We start from the raw sequence: 20,961 nt of genomic DNA on the forward strand, positions 1-20,961 counted from the left end.
GAGTTAAGTAAAGATTTGCTCCCAAAACAATCCAAAAATGTTTGGATAGCTGGAAAAAGAATCATCAGGCAGAAATAGCTCTGTAGCTTTGTTTTTGAGGGTACCCAGTACTGACTGGGATCCCTGGACCTGTAATTTCGTCTTCTTAGGTCTTGGTTTCTGAACGTCTTGGAGTGGTTCTCGACTCTTGGCAGCTGGTGAACAATGCTCAACTGCTGGTATGCAAGAGGATCTTGCGTAATAGGCTTGGGTTCCCCATGCATGTGCTCTCACCGTTGCTGAGGTGCTTGGTTTGTACTACCACAAACCGCAGCCAGACAAGTCCTCAGCTCCAAGACGCCAGGAGCGTACCGCGCCAGCCCCGCCCTCAAAAAGTAAGCCACGCCCTCTATCTCATTGGCCGCACTCTGATTGGTCTCCTCGGGGCGCACAGGTCCAGCCCCGTCCCGCCTCTGAGGTCCCCGTCCCGCCTCTAGGGGTTATGCCCCGCCCACGCAGGCCACTTGCTGTAATCCCATTGGTCCCTACGGTGCGCACGGCGCCTCGCCCCCGCCCCACCGGCGCCCTGGCCTCGCGCCCGCCGCCGGTTCCCGGCTCCCGGGCTGAGGTTGAGCGGGCCGCAGCTGCCCGGGCTGACGCGCGCCCTCGACGTCCCTGCTCCCGCCTGGGCTCGGCGTGGACGTCGCAGGTAGCCGGGTGAGTGCGCTTGGCAGGTCTCGGGCTTCCGCGATCCGCCGATCGAGCGCGGGGCGCCGGCCGGGCGCGGCCTGAGGTGCTGTGGCGCCGCCCGTGTCGGTGCCGAGGAGCGCGAGGGCGACCCGCGGGGCCCGGCCTGCGCTCGCGTCCTCTTGTCGGCCCGTGGTCCTGACGCAGCCGTGACCCGCGCTCCGCCGGGGCAGGCCGCTCCGCCGCGCATCTCGTCCGGAGGCTGGGAAGGTCCCCAAGGCGACCGGTAGGGGATGAAGGTTCTGCGGGGCGCTGCCGCAGCCACCACCGAGGCCCCACGAGCGTCTGGGGACGAGTGACCCACCCGTTTGCTCGGAGCCGTTACCCGGAACTGTCCGAGTTGCCTTGACTTGCCTTGACTTTCCCCCTCTATCCTTCAAGCGCAGGAAGGAGGGAGGGAAGTCTGGGAATTCATCCTAAGTGCCGAGTGGCCTTTTCAGAGATGTAGTGCAGAGCGTGGTCGTTGTACGCTAGGCCATTTTGGTTTTTATCCAGTAAGTTGGTTTTTCGAGTTCACCCCAGGAAGGTACTTGAACCTGAGAGGTGGATAGATATTCGACCTTTCCAGCCGTAGCGGCGGAGGGCTGGGCTCGCTTCCACCTTGCTGCCGCGATGGGAGGAGGGGCGTGGGAATTCAAACCTCTCTCTGGAGTGGATATGCTCATTCTCAACAACAACCCCCCTCCCCCCGCGCCCCGTGCATCCTTCGCTCTCCAGCTCTTCACCCTATTTGTACCACAAATCTCATTTCTAGATCATTCCAAGGGCGCTTATTTCCAGGCTGTCAACCTTTCTCGTTTATCTTTTCTACCTATGTACGGCTTCCAAAGAGCACAGAGCCAAGCAGTTTAACTCTTCAGTGAGCATAGTCTTCAAGGACTTCCTGACCCTAAAAATGAAACCCAGAGGTTGATTTGCATAGCGATGCTACTAGAAAAGCAAGTTTAATTGGAGCGGGGTGAGGATGTAGTTTTTCCTCTTCAGGAGACACACCCTTTGACCGCCCCTTTCTTCCTGTATCAATCAGCTAGATGCAGCCTTCGCTGCTTTTGTTTGGTTTTGGTTTTGGTTTTCTGAATTCACCTCTGGGGTCCAGAAGCAAAGAATCAATCTTGCTTAGTCTTTATTTGTCTTTTAATATAATGAAACTAACATGATGTGTAAAACAGTTTAAACACGGAAGAATATCAAGTAAAGCATTCAGACAATACAGAATCAAATAAAAAGTGAAACCCTCCAGGACACCTTTAATCTCAGCATGGGCAGGTGAGGCCGGCCTGGTCTAGAGACCAGTCTGAAGATCGAGTTCCAGGACAGGCAGGACTACACAGAGAAACCCTGTCTTGAGAAACCAAAATTTAAAAAAAATTTTAAAAAATTCTCCACTCTTTTTGTCCTCAATTCTATCATAACACTTATGATAGATGTTACTTGGCAACAGATAATGAAGACACATTTCTACATTGATATATGTGGATTATTTTTTTTAATTAAAAAAAAAGTTGCTAAGAGACTGGAAAGATGACTCAGAGGTTCAGTGCTTCCTGCTCTGACAGGACCCAGGTTCAGTTCCTAACTGAACCCACATCAGCCTCAGTTCACCTGAAACTCATGACCGAGGGAACCCATGACGTTGTGGGCACCATCGACACTCAGATGCACCCCACACAGAAACACATATATACAAGTTTAAAAGCTGTGTAGTAAGTATGTCGTTATTTGGATGTGCTATAATGTGGTTTTGATCCCTTACTGATATTTTGGTTGTTTTGTTGGTACTTGACTCATAATAAAAAAAAAAAAAAAAAAAAAAAAACCACATTCTTTATTTATAGGGCAAGAAAAAAATCACAGTATTGGGAATGAACTTTCTCTACTAAGCTATACAAATCCTAATCCTACTTTATTAATTTCTGCAGTTCAGCCCAAACCTTTGGAGATTACAAGCTATATCTTTATCAAAGGGGAACTGTTAAGTAAACTGTTAGAACAAGGTCAAGTTCTCCAGAACCCACATGAGGTCTAAATAGCTTACTACTGGAGAATATAGAACTTGACTGGGCTTGTTTTCGCTGTTGTGGATCTTAAGTTCAAACCTGACTGGACAGAAAACAGTATGGTCACTGTAGCTTCCGGGAAGAGGTGAGCTGAACAGAATGGCTTGGGTTTGCCTGGCTTCTGTAGGGCCCTTAGTGAGGAAGTCAGGGGTTGCACCATGTAGGAGAGAACCCTAAGAACCAAAGCTGAGCTTAGTTGGGGCATCTGGAGGGCCCCATCCCAAGGGCTGGAAGGACAGCAGATACAGTCATCTCTGTTTTTGTTCACCCTAAGCTTCTCTGCAATCTCCAGGGTCCATCAGAGTCAAACCTCTCTGGGAGGCAAGGACCTAGTGGGCCTCAGGGCTTGCAGGAGAAAGGCATCAGCGTACGCTCAAGATGAAGCCAGCCCTGCCAACCGGAGCGAGGAATCTGGGCCAGGCTCCAGGCCCTCAGCACAGGTTGGAGGCTGCCAGAGCAGCTGGGACTGTGCGCTGCTTCCAAGTGTCCTCTGCTTCAGGGCACAGTGGCTTCCTTAGTGTCCCTATGCTGGCCTCTCCTGTAGCGTGCATTAGGTCGAGGGCTTCATCCTCTCTAGTGATGCTCAAAGGCTGTTGGGTTTAGCTGAGAGGTGACCATTTGGGAGCCTGTGAGGTCCTGCTTGGGTTCTCTTCCTCACACTGGTTGATATTTTTGGCTGATAGATTTTTCCTGAGGTTCTGCAGCTTCGCTCTCCCCTGACCTGCTTCTGTGCTGCTGCTGAGCACTCCTTAGGCCTTTGTCCCCATGTCTCCACTTCTCTGTGAGTTTAATGGCATGTGGCTCTGTTTTCATCCCTGAGGTTGGGTATTTGAACCCCTTGAATACAAACAGCACAGAAGCATGGTCTCCAGGAACCCTGGGAGTGTTTTGTTGTTATTTTCTCTGTACTCTCTTGTCATTTGTATGTGAACTTTTAATTCTGGTTTTCTAATTCCTTTTGCTTCCTGACATGCACCCTTCACACACAAAACTATTGTTTGTTTGAGATAGTTTCTTGCATTGTAGCCCAGGCTTGCCAAGTACTCATGTAGCTCAGGCTTGCCCCAAACCCAGAGCTGCCTTTCTGCCTGATCCTCCCCAGTGCTGACTTTACAAGCAGGAGTACCATGCCTGGCTTTGGTTTTGTTTTGTTGCCCGATCTTGCTTTGTAATCCAGGTTAGCCTAAAACTTGCCCTAAAGTCCAGGCTGCACTTACTTCGGAGTTAGAACTCACCTGCTGCAGTCTTCACAGTGCTGAGGATTACAGATGGGCGCCTTAATTGTCTGCTCGCATATATATGTGTCAAATGTTCTCGTGGTGCCCAGGAAGGTCAGAAGAGGTGTTTAGATCTGCAGTCGCAGTTACAGATGGCTGTGAGTGGCTCTGTGTGTGCTGGGAATCAAGCCCTGGTCATCTATACAGCGGCTGATGCCTTTAACCCCTGAGCTGTCTCCCCAGCCTCTCTTATTTTCTTAACCCTTAGTTGTAAGATAGCCTAGGCTGTCCTCAAGCCTCTGCTTCTCCTGCCGTGACCTCTGCAAGGCTGAGATTAGATGTGGCTCTTGTTTGTTTTTCAAGACAGGGTTTCTCTGTGGAACCCTGCTTGCCCTGGAACTAGCTCTGTAGACCAGGCTTTCCGGGTGTTGGGATTTCTTGTACCAAGCTACTTAAAACAATCAAACAAACAAACAAACACAAAACTTTCTGTATGTCTTTCACGTTCAAAGGTTCTTGATACACATAGTAATCTTTGTGGTTAGAATAAAACTAGGGGCTAAAAAAATGATTGCAGTCTCTGAGGTGTGGACAAGACCTCTGAACTGTTTTATTGCTTCAGGCCATTAGGTTAGTGAAACCCCCATACCTATGATTTTTTATGTTGCCTCTTTTCTGGCTGGTTCCCCAGGGAAGAGTTGTCTCATTTGGAAGTGCGCCTGGCTGCAGTGTCCGGAGCCACACAGAGGCCGAGGCTTTGCATCTGCCTGCAGTTTCTTGTGTTGTTTTCTTGGGATGCCTACACCATCTCTTCTGTAGGCACCATTAGTTTGGACACAAGAAATCAGAAACAAAGCCAGCAACCCACAGACTTTCCCAGCACAGAAGTCACACTTTCTGGCAGCGGGCAGAGTGGAGGGACCACATGCTGCCACGTTTCTAATGTGCCCTGCTCTTCACTGCTGCCTCAGCTTTCCCACCAGCTTGGCCTTGGCATGTGCCTTTCTGTAGTTACTACCCTGGTGCTGTCCAGCCTCTGCCCTGTTGTGCCTGTCTCCTCTTCCATCCTTCCTGTCAGCCAGAGTGATTGTTAATTCACCGGTTTGTTTGTTTTGAGACCACTCTTACTGTGTAGCCCTGGCTGGCTCACCTGCATCTGCCTCGCTAGTGCTCTGATTAAAGGTGTGCACCACCATGCTTAGTGAAACATTGATTGATTGATTGATTGAGAGGCTGCAGGAACAGGTGCAGGGAGGTACTTATGTTCAGTCTTCCAGCTTCCGTTTTTACGCAGAAACAGTCATGGTTTTTCTTACCCTGAGAGTCCTGGTCTTGAGTCAGGGATGGTCCACCCCGAAGCAGTTGCATGTGTGCATGTGCTGCCCACTTTATCTTTTTGAGTCATGGCCTCTCATTGGATTGGAGCTTGCCAACTGGCTAGACTGGCAATTCAGTGAGCTGAGGACCATCTGTGTGGTGCATTTGTGAGATTTGTGAGGCCCTGCAATCTTCAACATACATACGCATGCACATACACACATGCATGCTCCTCCCCCCAAACACATACACGCATACACAAGTTAGTATGAAACTAGATTAACAACAGTGTCCTCTAAACTGGAGCTGGTTTTCTGCGTTTTCTTCTTGTCTTCACCATGGCAAGCAAATGACGGTCTCCCATGGTATCTGAGATGAAGCCTGCCAAGGTCTCTGTCATGTATCACGAAGGGAACAGGGTAGTGTCAGTCCCAAGCACAGGCTTTGGAATCAGATGTGAACTTCAGGGAAAATCCTGGATTTGTTCCTTATTATATAGCCTTAACAAATGAACTGTTCGTCAAAAGTTAGTATTCGAGGATTGATTGATAGTAAAGCATTCTCATGAGAGCCAGGCATAGCTCATGGTAAACATCCTAGCAACTGGGAAGCCAGCGAAGGGGGATTTGAGTTCCAGGCCAGTCTGGGATGCGTGTGGGGCTCTAGATCATCCTGAATTCACAGTGAAACCTTGTATTAAAAAATACCAAACCAAACTGAAATAATTAGGAGTTTTGGAGAGACAGCTCAGTGGTTAAGAGCACTGACTGCTCTTCCAGAGGTCCTGAGTTCAATTCCCAGCAACCATATGGTGGCTCACAACCATCTGTAATGGGATCTGATGCCTCTTCTGGTGTGTCTGAAGACAACTACAGTGTACTTATATATAATGAATAAATAAATCTTTTTAAAAAAGAAAGGACCAGGCTGTGAAGAGTTGGAGCTGTAAGCAACCTGCACTGAATAGCCAGTGCTGCTGTGGTACCAGAGGGTCGGGAAGGCAGGTTCTCCTCCATTCATTGAGTTCCTTTGTTTACTCTGGGTCTGCACATCTTGAGTGGTCCTTGCGATGTTGTTGTTGTTATTAATCTGGTTTCTTACTTTTGTGTGTGTGTGTGTTGAAGATTGCAAGACCTACCTCACAATTCTCACAAATACTTGGCAAGTGAGCTAGATTCCCCAGCCCTGTAACAGATTTTTAACATGTAAGGTGTGTGTGCTAACATCTGTGAGAGTTTGGGTGCTAGTGTGGGTATGTGCGTGTATGTAGTATGTATATGTATGGTGTGTGTGTGTGTGTATGTATGGTAGATATGTGTATGTATATGGTATGTGTATGTATTGTATGTGTGTTTGTGTGTATGTATGGTGTGTGTATGGTATGTATTGTGTATGTGTGTGTATGTATGTGGTATGTGTGTACGTGTCATGTGTGTGTTGTGTATGTGCTGTGGGGTGTATGTGGTGGAGGTCCGTGTTGGCTATCTTCCTCTTTATCACTTCACACCCTTGTGTTTGCAGATGGTCTCTCACTGAACTGGGAGTTTGGGATCCACTGTCTCCTCTCCCAGTGTTAGGGTTACAGACTCAGACTGTCACCCCTGGCTGTCACCTTGGGTTGTGGGCATCTGACTGCAGGAACTCACATGTCTGTGACAGATACTTCACTGATGGTGCCCTCCCCAGCCCCACATTGTTCACTTTACATCCCTCCCACTGCCCCCGTCTAGGTCACCCCCTCTTACAATCCTTCCCCTGTCCCTCCTCCTTCACCTCTGACCATGTGCCCCCTGCAGTACCCCACTGAGGCCAGACAAGGCAGCCCAGTTTCTTTGCTTTTTTTTAAAGATATATTTATTTATGTTACATATACACTGTTGATCTCTTCATGCACACCAGAAGAGAGCATCAGATCCCGTTACAGATGGTTGTGAGCCACCATGTGGTTGCTGGGAATTGAACTCAGGACCTCTGGAAGAGCACTCAGTGCTCTTAACCACTGAGCCATCTCTCCAGCCCCCTGTCGATATCTTAAAAACATATTTTATATATATTATACACCCTTTGTCCAATGTGACTTCAGTATCTGTCTCATTCGCTTTCTGTTTAACATCATGCAGATGCTTTTCGATTCTCCTCCCACCCCATTAGTTACAGACCTGACCCTGTCACTTACAAACCTCTTCCAGTTTCCCATTGCTTAGAGCAAGGATCTGTAAGCTGTAACCATGGGCAATGCAGGCTGTTCACCTGGGTTTCTGTGTTAAGCTTTATTTGGTGCCAGGAAAGCTAGCTTAGAGATTAAGAACACATGTACTCTTACAGAAGACCTGGGTTTAGTTCCCGGCACCCACATAGTGGCTCACAACTACCTGTAACCCCAGTTCCAGGGCATCCGATGCTCCTTCATACCTCTGCAGGATTCTTCATGCATGGGCACCATGCATACATAACCTTGGGCACACACACGTAAAATAATGTTTTAACAATGGTAAAGGTTCATTTATTTTCTGTTATATATGCGTACTTTCGGGCACGCGTCTGTGCACCAAATGTGTGCATGGGGCAGAGAGTCAGACCCACTGTACTAGAGCTGCTGTTACAGACTTACGGGTGGTAAATGCCGATGCTAATGCAGTTGAGCTTCCAGCTGAGAGAGGGAGTTCTGCCTGCCACGTCCAGGGCCTTGGTGTCCCTGACCCTTTCTCCTGAGAGGGCTGCAGTTGGCTTCCCCTTTACAGCCAGCGAAGCCCAGAATCTTTTTTCTTTCTTTCTTTCTTTTTTTTTAAAGAATTATTTATTTTATGTGTGTGCATGCACTGTCGTTGTCCTCAGACACACCAGAAGAGGGCATCGGATCCCACTACAGATGCTTGTGAGCCACTATGCGGTTGCTGGGATTTGAACTCAGGACCTCTGGAAGAGCTCTTAACCACTGAGCCATCTCTCCAGCCCAGAATCTTTAGTGAGGTCCGTACTAACCCATATTGGGACTGAGCTTTCAGCTGCCTGTCTTCAGTACCTGTCAGCTGTCTGTGGTACCAGTGAATTCTTCGTGTTTGGATACAGTTCCCTTTATCTTTGCTACACCTCATTTGCACACCATTAATGTCAACATTTCCATGTCCTTCGGTCCTACCCCAGGCCTCCTGGCCTGTGCAGTTTAAGTTCAGCAGGGTCACACATCAGCGTGGAAATAACACCATCTAGAAGGACTTGCAGCAGCACTGTAGAAATGCGTTTGATGATGAACTTCTGTGGGAAATGAAGCTCACCTCGTGTAGCTTCAGGTCTTGTTTCACACTGTAGTGGCCTTCCTGGGATCTGGTTTTTCTCTCACTAACAATCTGATGACACGTCTGCAGGATATCACAGTCAAAGTGCTGTTTCCTCTGTTGTACCAGGTACCACGACATTGGCTGCTTGTTCACCTTGGTGTTGTGAGACTAGGTTTTGTACTAGGTGTGCCTGGAAGTTCCAGCGGGTTTACTGCTCCCCTCTGACTTGGTGGAACTGAGCCCCAGTGTTTCCCATGCAGTGAGCAGCAGCTGTTTGCCCTGATGGTGTTCGTGGGGTCTCCATACACTAGACGTTCAGGAGTCACTCAAGGTGTTGAAAGGCAGTTGACATTGAAGTGTTTGGGGTTGTCCCATGACTTGCTCTTTTCCAAGATTTCCCACCTGAGTTTCCAGCTGACCTGGAATCTCAAACTAGTAAATCCCATAGTTTTCTCGTGTTTCCTAAACTGGGAGTGAAGGCTTTAAGGTGGGGGTGGGGCTGTATAAAACCGAGACCAGGTCATCAACCTTTCCTGCTTAGAAGGTTGAGTGTCCTTCAGGTTCTTGCTACTTTGGAAAAGCAATATCCAGTGCTCGGGGTTTTGTTTGTTTTTGAGTTGGGGTTTCTCGGTAGCTCTAGCTGTCCTGGAATTGAAGGCTGGCATTGGCTGGCCAGCCTGGAACTCAGAGACCCCTCAGAGGAGCTCAGTTCCTCTGCCCCCTGACTGTGAGGATTAAAGGCACCGCTTCCACCCAGCTGCACTGTCTGTTTCCTTTTAACTTTTACTGATTCTTTGTAAATTTCACAGCGTGCACCTGATCCTCCTCATCTCCCTTCCGAATACTCTCCACCCCTAAAGGAAAACAAATGTCACTGTGGAAACTGTGACTTGTGATAGTTTGTCCCACAGAATACCCTTTGGTCCACACTACTTTACTTGTAAATGTTCATTTACTTACAGTGAGTCATTGGACTGGCTCAGGGTGCTGGCTTCTGTTACACTATCATTACCTCCTAGGAGTCCTCCTCTCCTATATATATATCTCAGTAGATATATGGAGATCCTGCAGCTTTGGATCTGTATTACAGGCCCCTTCACATGCTCCAGCAGATCAGTTGGGGTAGATGTTGGGGTGGACCAACTCAGAGCCTTGGATCTGGGCCTGGTTGGTAGCTGAGCTGATCAGCCCAGCAGCTCACCTGCACCCAGGCTGCCAGGGCGAGCTCTCTAGCACTGTCCCAGCTGGCTCACCCCGTGCTGCGGCTGGTGAGGGGCAGGGCCAGCTCTCTTGCCTGTAGGTAGTGAGGGGGATGGGGAAGGGAGGCATCTCTCCCTCACCCACACAACCACACAGTAGACAAATAGTGGGGCCAGCTCCCCCCCACACACTCCTGTGGAGCTGGCTGGTTCACCCTTGCCTCCACCACCAGGGTCAGCTGTACTGTGCTGCCCAGGCAGGGCAGGCTCTCTGCAGTGCTACAGCTGGCAAGGAGTAGTAGGGACAGCTCTACACAGCCCTCAGACACCAACATGGCTCCCTGTGACAGTCCACAGCAGGGATGTCCGTCTGGCCTTTGTTGGTAATACACCCGTTGCTACAGGGCCGCGGACTCAGACATGGCTCTCACTGGCACAAGGGCCAGGACCACCATGGTCTTAGGTGATATCACTGGCTACTGACGTCAGACCGTTCCTCACTACCCTAGTCTCCAGTGTCTCCTCTCTTCATTGTTCACACATCTTTCTCTTTCTCCTTCTGTCTCATCTCTCCACCTCTTATTTGCTCATCTTAGGGGTATCAGTGGCCTCCGGGTGTCTCTGGGTCTCAGGCGTGACTTGCCTGCCCAGGGCCATGTAGAGCCAGACTGGGGGTCGTCTCAGACTCACAACTTTTATTCTTAGGCTGTTGGTGCAAAGATCTTTCTTTTCTTGAAGTTTTGTTTAATCACAAAACTGAGAAGGCGGCCATAGTCCCCCAGCTTCAGTGTTTTACGATAAGGGCTTCTGTTTTGTTTTTTTATTTTTATTTTTATTTTTTATTTTGTTGTCCCTTTTAGAAGTTTTAATGGTTCTGAATCTTCTGTTGGGGCATAGTCTTTTTGTTTTTACTTTTGCATAGTATGCTATTCTCTTTCATTTATCTATTTTTTTTTTTTTTTTTTTTGTTGTTTTGAGATGTTCTTGTTGTACTAACCTCTTCAACCTGAATAAGCTCATTCAGTGAAAGCACAACTCAGTGAATATGAACACGAGCTGCGCACCTAGATTGGGCAGATCGACCACTACACTACTCTGCTCCCTAGCTATGAGACCCCTTAGAACTTGCAGTTTCTCCTGGCCAGCTCCATCTTCTTTCACCTCTTCCTTCTCCTGCTCCCCAGAACCTCTCTCTCCACCTTCCCCTGCCCAATCACCAGCTCTTGCCTTTATTTTACAAATAAAAATGGGAAGATGGTTCTGATGAAGTCCTGAGTCTGTGACTAGGCAGTCCTTCTTGGGGAAGTGGAATTAGCATTAAAATACAGTCAGCTGCAGACCATCCACATGTTCTTACTGTGGACCCCTGGCTGAGCTCAACAATCCTGACTACATTCTTAACAATTCTTCCTTCCCACTGTTTCTCTCCTTCATTAGCTATTGCTATAGATTAACCTTTGGAAAGGGCCCAGCCACATCAGTGCTTTTCTGTGCCACATGTCTGGCACCTTACCTGGGAAGGCTCAACACACAGGGCGAGATACATCTAAGACAGCAGTCACCTACAGGCATCTTTACACACATCTGGCCCTCGGGGCTGTTGGCAGGAACTCAGCTACAACATGTTTCCTCACAGCATGGTGGCTTCATGCTCATCCAGGCGCTAGTGTCTGGAAGACCAGGTGAAGCTGCAGTGCTTGCTGAGACCTAACCTTAGCAGTTTCAGAGTGGCCCTTCCTCCTCCCAACTGACCAAGCCTTTTGTCAAATGTCAAATTCCAGAGGTGGAAAGAAATTATAGTATAGTCCTGACAAGATGACTCAAATTCAAGGTTCTCCTCTAAATGAAAGGCATGTCAAAGAATTTGCAGACGGCCTTTTTATTTTTGTTTCTGTTTTGTGGTTCCAATGATCAAAGCAAGCTCTCCCCTCCTTTCTTGTCCGTTCTCTATCTCTTTGCCTACCACCTGCGGATGCTAAAACCAAAACAAGGATTTCAAAAGTGGCAGCTCCCCCTGGTGTCCAATCTCAGTACTACATACATCGCAATAGGTTTTGTTGTTTTTGAGATAGGGTCTCAGCATGTAGCCCTGACTATAGGCACTTCTTGAAATATAGTTTTTCCTAACTATAGTAGATTAAAAACTTAAGTCAATTCAGGATAAAAACTCTAAGAAAGGAATAAAATGTTTTATTTACTTATTTTATTTTGAGACAGGGTCTCACAGTAGAGCTCTGGCTGGTCTACAACTTGCAATGTAGATTGCTGGCCTGGAACTCCTGCTTCTACCTCCCAAGTGGTGGAATTTAAAACATTTCCTGGGGCTGGGGAGGTGGCTCAGTGGTCACGGCATTATACTGCTCTTCCAAAGGAACCAAGTTTGGTGCCCAGCACCCACGTCAGGCAGCAGACCATTGTGATTCCAGCTCCAAGAGATTATACGTGTTCTAGCATCTGTGGGCACCCCCCCCACATACACATACAAACACATAAATAAAAGTAAATCAGTTTTAGAAAGCATTTGTTTAGGTTATTTTTTGTCTTTCGGTTTCTAGGAAACATCGTTTAATGAGAAACCCATGCACAGAGAGTAGAGATGGCAGGCTTCCTGGATAACTTCCGATGGCCGGAGTGTGAGTGTATTGACTGGAGCGAGCGCAGGAACACTGTGGCCTCCGTGGTTGCAGGAATATTGGTAAGGAAACAGATGGACTGCTGCTGTTCCGACTTTGCGTTCGTCTTCGAATGAACATCAGTGTCCTTAAATGGTGAACGGTACTGTGAAGTCCAGGTCGGTCTGCTCAGTGCTGGGAGCTAATGAGGTCTAAGCAAGCACTTGACCAGTTGAGCTGCGGCCCCAGCCCCACGTGATGGGTTTACGTGATTTTGAAAATGACGTAAATTTGGGATCTTTCCTTCAGTTGCAGCACTTACCAGCCTTTTCTGTAACTGAAATAATATCTGTAAGTTCTTTATGGTCCTCCCAGCCTCAGAATCTGATGTCACCCAGAGGCACGGTGACACTTTGAGGATTCGGTTATGTAGACAGGCTGGGCCCAAGCTCACTATCCTCAGTGCCCGAGGTTGGCCGAAAGTACTAGGGTTGCAGGTGTGTACCCTTCTTTCTGTTTGATTTACTTAAATTATTTTTTATTATGGAAAATATTAAGACTATAAGAGAAACGAGCTGTACCAACACCTCTCACTTGCAAACTGGTCACCTAGCTTCACAGATTTTTTTTTGTCTCACGTCATTATTTTGTGTCACGGTCTTCTGTAGTTGAGGGACCTGCTTAGCTCCCGATCCTGCCTCTGCTTCCTGAACACTGGATGACAGATGGCGCCTCAGCCCAATGACGTTCGTTTGCTGCTGTTGTTTTGTGAATCATGACCTGACAGTCTTATGTCCTGTGACCATTTGTCCTGCTCCTAAGGCAGAAGAGACCAATCACTACACTGAGTTATTGGTTTATTCAGTGATCTACTTAAAGCTAGCTTGTCTGGTTTGTCAAGCATGACTTCACTTGCTACCTGGAACAGAGTGACCTGGAGCAACAGCTGAGAAAACGGGTCGTTGCCCCTAACAACGCTGCTGCCACATGTGCTCCTGCTAAACTCTCGCTCGCCTGCGGCCCACCTGTGGCTTTGGAGTATAAAGCGAGAGCTCAGACTGGTCGGGACTGAGGCCTTTCTGGAGTTGTCCTGGCTTCCACCCACCCTCGACACCCCTCTCCCGTCCCTTTGGTGTTGGCGTGCTCTTTCCAGAACGATGCCTGCAACACATTCACTGCACTTCTAGAAACGAGTTTCATCTTTTCTACTTTTGTACTGTGCAACCCCAAGTCCTTACTTTATATATAGCCTAGGCTGGTCTCAATTTTTGTTACTTTTTTTTTTTTAGGGTTCAAGACAGGGTTTCTCTGTGTCACCCTGGGTGTCCTGGAACTCACTCTGTAGACCAGGCTGACCTGAAACTCACAGAGATTCACCTGCCTTTGCCTCTGAGTGCTGGGGTTAGAGGTGTGCACCACCACCCAGCCAACTGGTCTGAAATGAGGTCCTGTTGCCTCTACTGTCTACGTGTTGGAATTACAAGCATACAGCACCTGGCCTTGCTTTCTCTTTTTCTTCTCTCCCTTCCTTTTTTCTTCTTTGAAACCCGTCTCACTCTAGCCCTGGCTTACCTAGAACTCTCCCCATAGCCCAGTGTGGCCTTGAACTGTGACACACCTGCATATGGGGACAGCAGTGCAGTCAAGACATCTCTCCCTCTTCTTTTGTCTTTATCACATGTATTTATTTTTGTGTGTGGGGGTGCACTTTGGTACATGTATGGAGAACAGAGGATAACTTTGGGGACTGCTTCTCTCCTGCCGTGTGCATCTCTGGGGAGGAGCTCATGTTGTCCGGAGGCATGTTTACCTGCCAAGATATCTGGCTGCCCCTTTTACTTTTTTCTGTTTTACACAGGATTTTATATATCCTAGGCTAGCATTGAACTTGCTGTGTAGCCAAGAATGACCTTGAGCTACTTTGCCTGGCTCATACAGTGCCAGGGAGTAGACCACAGACTTCATGCAATCACAAGCTCTGCCTATTGGCTGTGTCCTGGGCAGGCTAGCCCTCTAAGGGATTGTTCTGTGACTTTGCTTTTTTATTAAGCAATTTCCAGGTTTATCTGTTATTTTTCTTTTTCTTTTCTTTCTTTTTTAAGATTTACTTATTTATTTTATATGAGTACACTGTAGCTGTCTTCAGACACACCAGGAGAGGGCATCAGATCCCATTACAGGTGGTTGTGAGCCACCATGTGGTTGCTGGGAATTGAACTCAGTACCTGTGGAAGAGCAGTCAGTGCTCTTAACCGCTGAGCTGTCTCTCCAGCCCCTGTTATTTTTCTTAATAAAGGAGTTTTGGAGGCTTTATATATATATTTAAAATGAATGTTGAGCTCTCTAAACATTAAGATTATACAGTTCTCTTATTTGTGTCGGTTTAGAAAAGGGTTCTTACATCCTGTCCTTAACTTCCCTGTGACAGATTTTAGCACCTGACTGTTTAAGTGGTGCCCAGCAGCTGCAGGGTATTCAATTAAATTACGTAATCTATAGCAATTGCAGGCCTTTATAGTTTGGGAACCGTGACACTGGCTGCTGGCAAGTGATCATTGATCAGTCTGTGGGACACAGTATGTGGGGCTGCTCAGAGAGAAGGCTGCGGGGAGCCTGGGAGCCATGGTAACTAGGGAGGCTGCTCAGGTCCTGGTGGCAGAGGGAGGAGCTGAGCCAGCCACAAGTAAAGTCATCTTATTTGAGTCTTTCTCAGATTTGACAAGATGTTTAACGTCATCAGTTGCATAGAAAGGGGAAAGCAAGGGTGCTAGTTTTTCTAGTCTAGCATCCAAAGCACAAGAGCGGAAGTCCTTGTCTTTGTGCGGGGAGGCAGGCCGCTGAGGAGCTGCGCCTCATCCTGCCGTCTCTGGCAGTTCTTTACAGGCTGGTGGATAATGATCGACGCCGCCGTGGTGTATCCGAAGCCCGAGCAGCTGAACCACGCTTTCCACACATGCGGCGTGTTTTCCACGCTGGCTTTCTTCATGTAAGTGTGATGTTCTCAACTCAGCCTTGCCTTTTCGAAAAATAGACCTCTTTAACCTTTAACTTGCTGTGTAGACCAAGCTTTCCTCAAACTCAGAGATCCACCTGTCTCTGCCCCTCATGGGTTGGGTTAAAGGTGTGTCCCACCACACCTGGCCTAACAATTTTGTTTTGTGTATGTATTTATTTATTGAGTCATTTATTTTGAGCTAGGGTCTCTCTATGTTGCCCTACTAGAACTTGCTATGTAAAGCAGAAAGTTTACATTATGAAAGATAAACCTGCTTACTACCCATTCAAACTACAAGTAAGCACCCTCTTCTACTGGTACACCTTGCTCCCCTCTCTCCTTCTCTCCCTCTCTCCCTCCCTTCTTCCCCCTCCCTCCCATTTCTCTCTCGGTTTAGCCCCAGCCTATGCAGACTGAGAATGTGCTACACTGAGCCACACCCCAGTGCCTATTTATCTTAGCAAATTTTGAATAATTTTTATTTTGTTTAATTTATTCAGGTGTTTTGCCTACATATATGTATTCCAAATGTGTGCAGTACCTGTATAGGCCAGAAGAGGGCATTGACTCCTCCGGAACTGGAGTTACAGATGGTTGTTAGCTATGCCGTGTGGGTTCTGGGACCTTTAGAAGATCAGCCAATGCTCTTAACTACTGAGCAGTCTCCGGCCCCGCCTGTTTAATTATTATAATGAAAACTTTAAAATGAGATAAAGAACACAAACTCATCTGTGTATACATGTGGTGGTTCATCCCTTTGGTCCCAGCGTTTGGGAGGCAGAGAAGGTGGGTAGGTCTCTGTGAATTGGAAGCCAGCTTGGTCTATGTAAAAGGGCTGGATAGTAGGACCCTTTCTCAAAAGGAAGAAAGAAGGGGTGATGGGAAGAAGATTAGTGCTTGTCTCATAGTCTCTGGTGTGCTTTCTGGGTGTGCTTTAGTGGAAAACAAAAGGAATAATATTTCTGTGATGAATTCCTTTTTAACTCCTTAGCTATCAACATAGTACTCTACCTAGGAAATAGCCTATTTCTCTTTCAAATGATATGCTAATGCCTGTGTATATTTTGCTGACGTGAAGGCTCATGGGCTGACTTTGTGTCTGTAGGATAAATGCTGTATCCAATGCCCAGGTACGAGGGGACAGCTATGAAAGCGGCTGCTTAGGAAGAACAGGTAAGAAGGCGTGACGGTGATGCAGGCACAGTCACCGACAAGGACAGGTCCCCAGGGAGGCAGAGACTCCCGAGGAGGCTCTCGGTTTATTTTATGTGAGTGAGTGTTCTGCTCCCATGTATGCAAGTCTGCTGTGTGCCGTGTCCGGTGCCAAGGAGGCCAGAAGATGGTAGATCCCTGAACTGAGGTACGGACAGTGTGAGCTGCCACAGGGTGCTGGGAACTGAACCTGGGTCCTCTGTAGCAGCAGCCAGTGCTCTTGACAGCTGCTCTCCAGCCCTGAGCCTTAATTTTTAAGACAGGGTCTCTCATTCTTCTGGAGTTCATTGATTTGCCTGGCAGTAAGCTCCAAGGATCTGCCCATTTCTGCCCACCCTGTGCTGGGTACACAGGAATCCGCCCGTCTCCGCCCAGGTGGTGCTGGGTACAGATGTGAGCTGCTCTGCTGCTGTTATAAATAAGTACGTGCTGGAGACATGAACTTGGTCCTCAGGCTTGTGCAGCAAGCACTTTGCTAACAGCGTCTCCCAGCCGGATTTCTCCATTTTATTTGGAACAGGCTCCAAGCCTGTGGAGTGGTAGCATCCTCACTCAGAGCGAAGCCTCCATCTCAGCTACCTGAATCTGGAGACATCCTTACAGACATACCCACATGCTGTTCCAGGGAGATTTTCAATATCATCAAACTGACAGTCAAGAATATCCATTACTCCCACTTCCTAAGACTCTGTTGTTTCTGAGCATCAGATAAGTGTCACTGAGGTTCTGAAGGTCATGACCGCAGGCTGGAAACACTGCCCCTGAACCTGTTCTGCGTGTGCTGTGGGTTGGCTTCCTTGCACAGAGAAATCTGCCTGCCTGTCTGCAGAGAAGCTGCTGTGTGAAGCCTTGCCACTGAGTCCGAGGGGTCGATAGCCAGCTGCTGTGCCAGTTACTGTCCTTTCAGTCAGGGGTTAGTACGCCAGTTTAGTGAGGTAATGCAGTGTCATTCCCTAACTAGCTCAGGAATTAGTTTCTCTAGCAGCAAAGAGCTATCTGTTCTCTTTTCCAAGTTGCCTTTTTACCTTTTTTGTTTTGTTTGTTTTGGTGTGTGTGTGTGCGCACATGCATGTATGTATGTATGTATGTGTGTGTGTGTTCGAGAGAGTATTTTAAATGTGTGTATGTATTTTAAATCTTCATGCAGTTAAGTGTTGTAGCAGGAATATTCATGATTCACAGTGAGTCAGCCACTTACAATGCTACGTGTTTGTAAGCCATTCTAGAGCTCTGTGTGATGCTGCGTGTTTGTAAGCCATTCTAGAGCTCTGTGTGATGCTGCGTGTTTGTAAGCCATTCTAGAGCTCTGTGTGATGCTGCGTGTTTGTAAGCGAGCCCACTGTCCACACAGGTGCCCGGGTCTGGCTCTTCATTGGTTTCATGCTGATGTTCGGATCACTTATCGCCTCCATGTGGATTCTTTTTGGTGCATATGTTACTCAAAGTAAGTGCACATTTCTCCTTTATGTTGCAGGCGATTTTACGTTTGCCTTCTGTCTGGTCCATTTGGAGTTACTAATGATGTGATTATTGAATTAGGTTAAGTTCTTCCTCCGGGTAAAGACACACTAATTCATAGAACCTGTCTTTGTGAGTTGGTTGGCTCACAGAAAACCACAGCCCCTAAGCAATCCAGGCCCTCTAGCCCCCTCTAGAGTTCCCGAATGCCTTCCCGTGGTTCCTGAGTTCTTAAACTCGAGGTCTGCCCTGGCCCCAGGGGGCAAGTGAGAACTGGACACAGGTCTGTTGTCCTCGTTCCCTTGTACACGGCTCAGAACACTGGAAATGCGTGTGAAGCCAGCTCTAAAGGGACATGTGGCTCATTGTCTCCTTAGTGCATTTATTCTGAGTATCCAAGGTGCTCCATTCAGGAGTGGATTTGAGTTAAGTGTGTTTGGCTGTGGAAAGACAGCACTAGGTAACTGGTCTGCTCATTTCTCCTGAGAAACAGACAAACGTTGACACTTGCTGAAGAGAAACTGGGACTGAGCCAGCGTTCCTGGGCAGTGTCAGGAACCTTTGTGACGGCCCGTCAGTTTCTCTGATTGTAAAAGCCAGTGCACAGCAAGAGGCTTCTCAGCTCTGGCCTCATGTTACCTCAGCAGCGGTGCCCGGTCTGTGGGCTTCGATACTTAGAAAGTGAGTTTTCTTTCATGTCAGGGCCATTTCTGACACATTTCAGATCTCATCACAGAGCTTCTTGAACTATTAATACTTATAATAGAAGCTGCCATTTATGTATACATTGATCATCTCTAATCGGGTTTGAAATCCACATTGCTCCAAAATAGGAAATATTCTGAGTTCTGATCTGACACCACAAGTCTCAAAGTCAACCCCTGACCTCCTGACCTCCTGTGATGGATGTAGTCAAACAGCTGTACTAAAACCTTGCATAAAACCACTTCCAAACTGTGTGTAAAGGTACATATGCAGCATAGCTGAACTTCATGTCCACACTTGGTCCACTCCCAGGATTTGCATATGCAAGCATCCCCGAATCTAAACACTAAACTCTGATCCCAAGATTTTAGATAAGGTGTATGAATCTGGTATCAGCTAATGGTACAGTTGCAGCGGTTAGACAGTCACCCTAATTCCCACTTCTGTGGGACACTGATAGAATGTCCATTCTGCAGATGAGAAAGTTAAGACCCTGAGATTTAGTAACCTGCTCAAGGATATGCATTTAGTCAGTAACAGAATTAGGATACAGCACTGAGAACTTTGCTAAGACTTGGAGCTCTCCAGTCAACTGCTGTTTGGTTTTTATGCTCTCAAAAGACTACAGTGTAAACCAGTTTCTCTATGATAGCCAGTGGGTTTTACTCCGGAGGTTACGGTTTAACAGAATTCCCATCTTTCTGCAGATATTTAGCTGATTGCTTCAGTCAGGAAGAGAGCGTGATGGCTCCTTTGTGTCACTCAGGGTTTGCATGATGTCACATATAAGTCAGCAGATTTAAATAATCAACCCTTCTTTTATTTCTATGCTGGCCTTACCAGACATGTTCTGTTTGTTTGATTTCAGACTGATCCCACTGTTTCCCAGGTTGCCCCACTGTTTCCCAGGCTGGCTTCAGTTTCCACTCTTTCCTGGGCTGCAGTGTTCCTGCTTCTGTGGCCCCCACATAGCTGGAACTGTAGTGTCCAGCCTGGCATCTATGTGTTAGATGAGCCATATGTGTTAGACAGAGTTCATTCACATTTTATTAGAGTAAAAGTAATCTTCTAGGGAATGAAATTGTTTATTTCATTGTAGACATGAGAGAGTCTGCTGTAAATGTCCTGGTATCTGACAGGCTGTGCTTCTCCTCTTTCTCCTCCCCTCCTCCTGCTCCTCCTCTTTCTCCTCCTCTCCTCCTGCTCCTCCCCTCCTCCTGCTCCTCCCCTCCTCCTGCTCCTCCCCTCCTCCTGCTCCTCCCCTCCTCCTCTCCCACTTCCCTCCTCCTGCTCCTCCCCTCCTCCTCTCCCACTTCCCTCCTCCTGCTCCTCCCCTCCTCCTCTCCCACTTCCCTCCTCTTCTCCTGCTCCCTTCCTCCCCTCCTCTGCTGCTCCTCTCTAATTTGTTTCTCTCTTTGTGTGCAGATATTGATGTTTACCCTGGACTAGCTGTGTTCTTTCAGAATGCTCTTATATTTTTTAGGTAAGTTGTCTAATTTCCTTTTCTGTTATATTTTTAAAAAGATGAATTTTATGTGTATGCATGAGCGACTGCATGTATACATGTGTACTGTGTGCATGCTGGTATGGTGCCTGAGGAGGCCTAAAGGTATACCACATCCCCAGGAACTGGAGTTGCAGGTGGTTGAGCCACCATGTGGTGTTGGGTTATCTACAAGAACAGCACGTGCTCTCCACTGCTGAGCCATCTTTCCAGCTCCAGGGCACCTCTTTCTCATCACACCTAAAACATTTACAGAAATGTCAACAGCATCCTAAGAGTGTCATGGCCACGAACATTAGCGGGAACCTTTTACCAAGGGCCCTGATGTGTGCCAAGACCTCGTTCATCTGAACAGTCTCTATCTTTCCCTTTCAGTCCCTTAGGATGTAAAAAAGTACCACATGCTTCTGTTTGTAGGTGAGGCGAGCTCAGAGCTCCCAGAGACACAGCAAGGGGATGCAGAGCAGGAGCTTAAGTCCGGGTTTGCTGCCATAGCCTTGCTGTGCTTAACAAACCCGTGCACACTTGTAAGAAAGGAAAGGGAACAGGTGGGCCTGAGGTGGAGGCCAGCCTGCTCTACAGAGCAGTTTCAGGCCAGCCTGCTCTACATAACAGTTCCAGGCCAGCCAGGGCTGCACAGTGAGAGCTGCCTCCAATAAGGAAAGGGGAAACACTGCTCAC

The 20,961-nt window shown here is 47.7% G+C and overlaps 1 protein-coding gene across 2 annotated transcripts in view; it reads left to right on the forward strand.

Moving 5' to 3' along the window:
• The first annotated feature begins 559 nt into the window (after nt 1-559).
• The window catches only part of TMEM50B (transmembrane protein 50B), a 33,704-nt gene continuing 13,302 nt past the window's right edge, over nt 560-20,961 (forward strand). For both annotated transcript variants that reach the window (XM_080919136.1, XM_080919137.1), the window contains exons 1-6: nt 560-696; nt 12,350-12,489; nt 15,280-15,392; nt 16,507-16,574; nt 17,965-18,057; nt 20,202-20,259. In XM_080919136.1, coding sequence (XP_080775262.1) covers nt 12,391-12,489; nt 15,280-15,392; nt 16,507-16,574; nt 17,965-18,057; nt 20,202-20,259 — 431 coding nt within the window. In that variant the 5' untranslated portion in view covers nt 560-696; nt 12,350-12,390. The remainder of the gene's footprint in view (nt 697-12,349; nt 12,490-15,279; nt 15,393-16,506; nt 16,575-17,964; nt 18,058-20,201; nt 20,260-20,961) is intronic.

This window comes from Micromys minutus (genome assembly GCF_963924665.1).
Source record: "Micromys minutus genome assembly, chromosome: 7".
NCBI classification, from domain to species: Eukaryota; Metazoa; Chordata; class Mammalia; order Rodentia; family Muridae; genus Micromys; species Micromys minutus.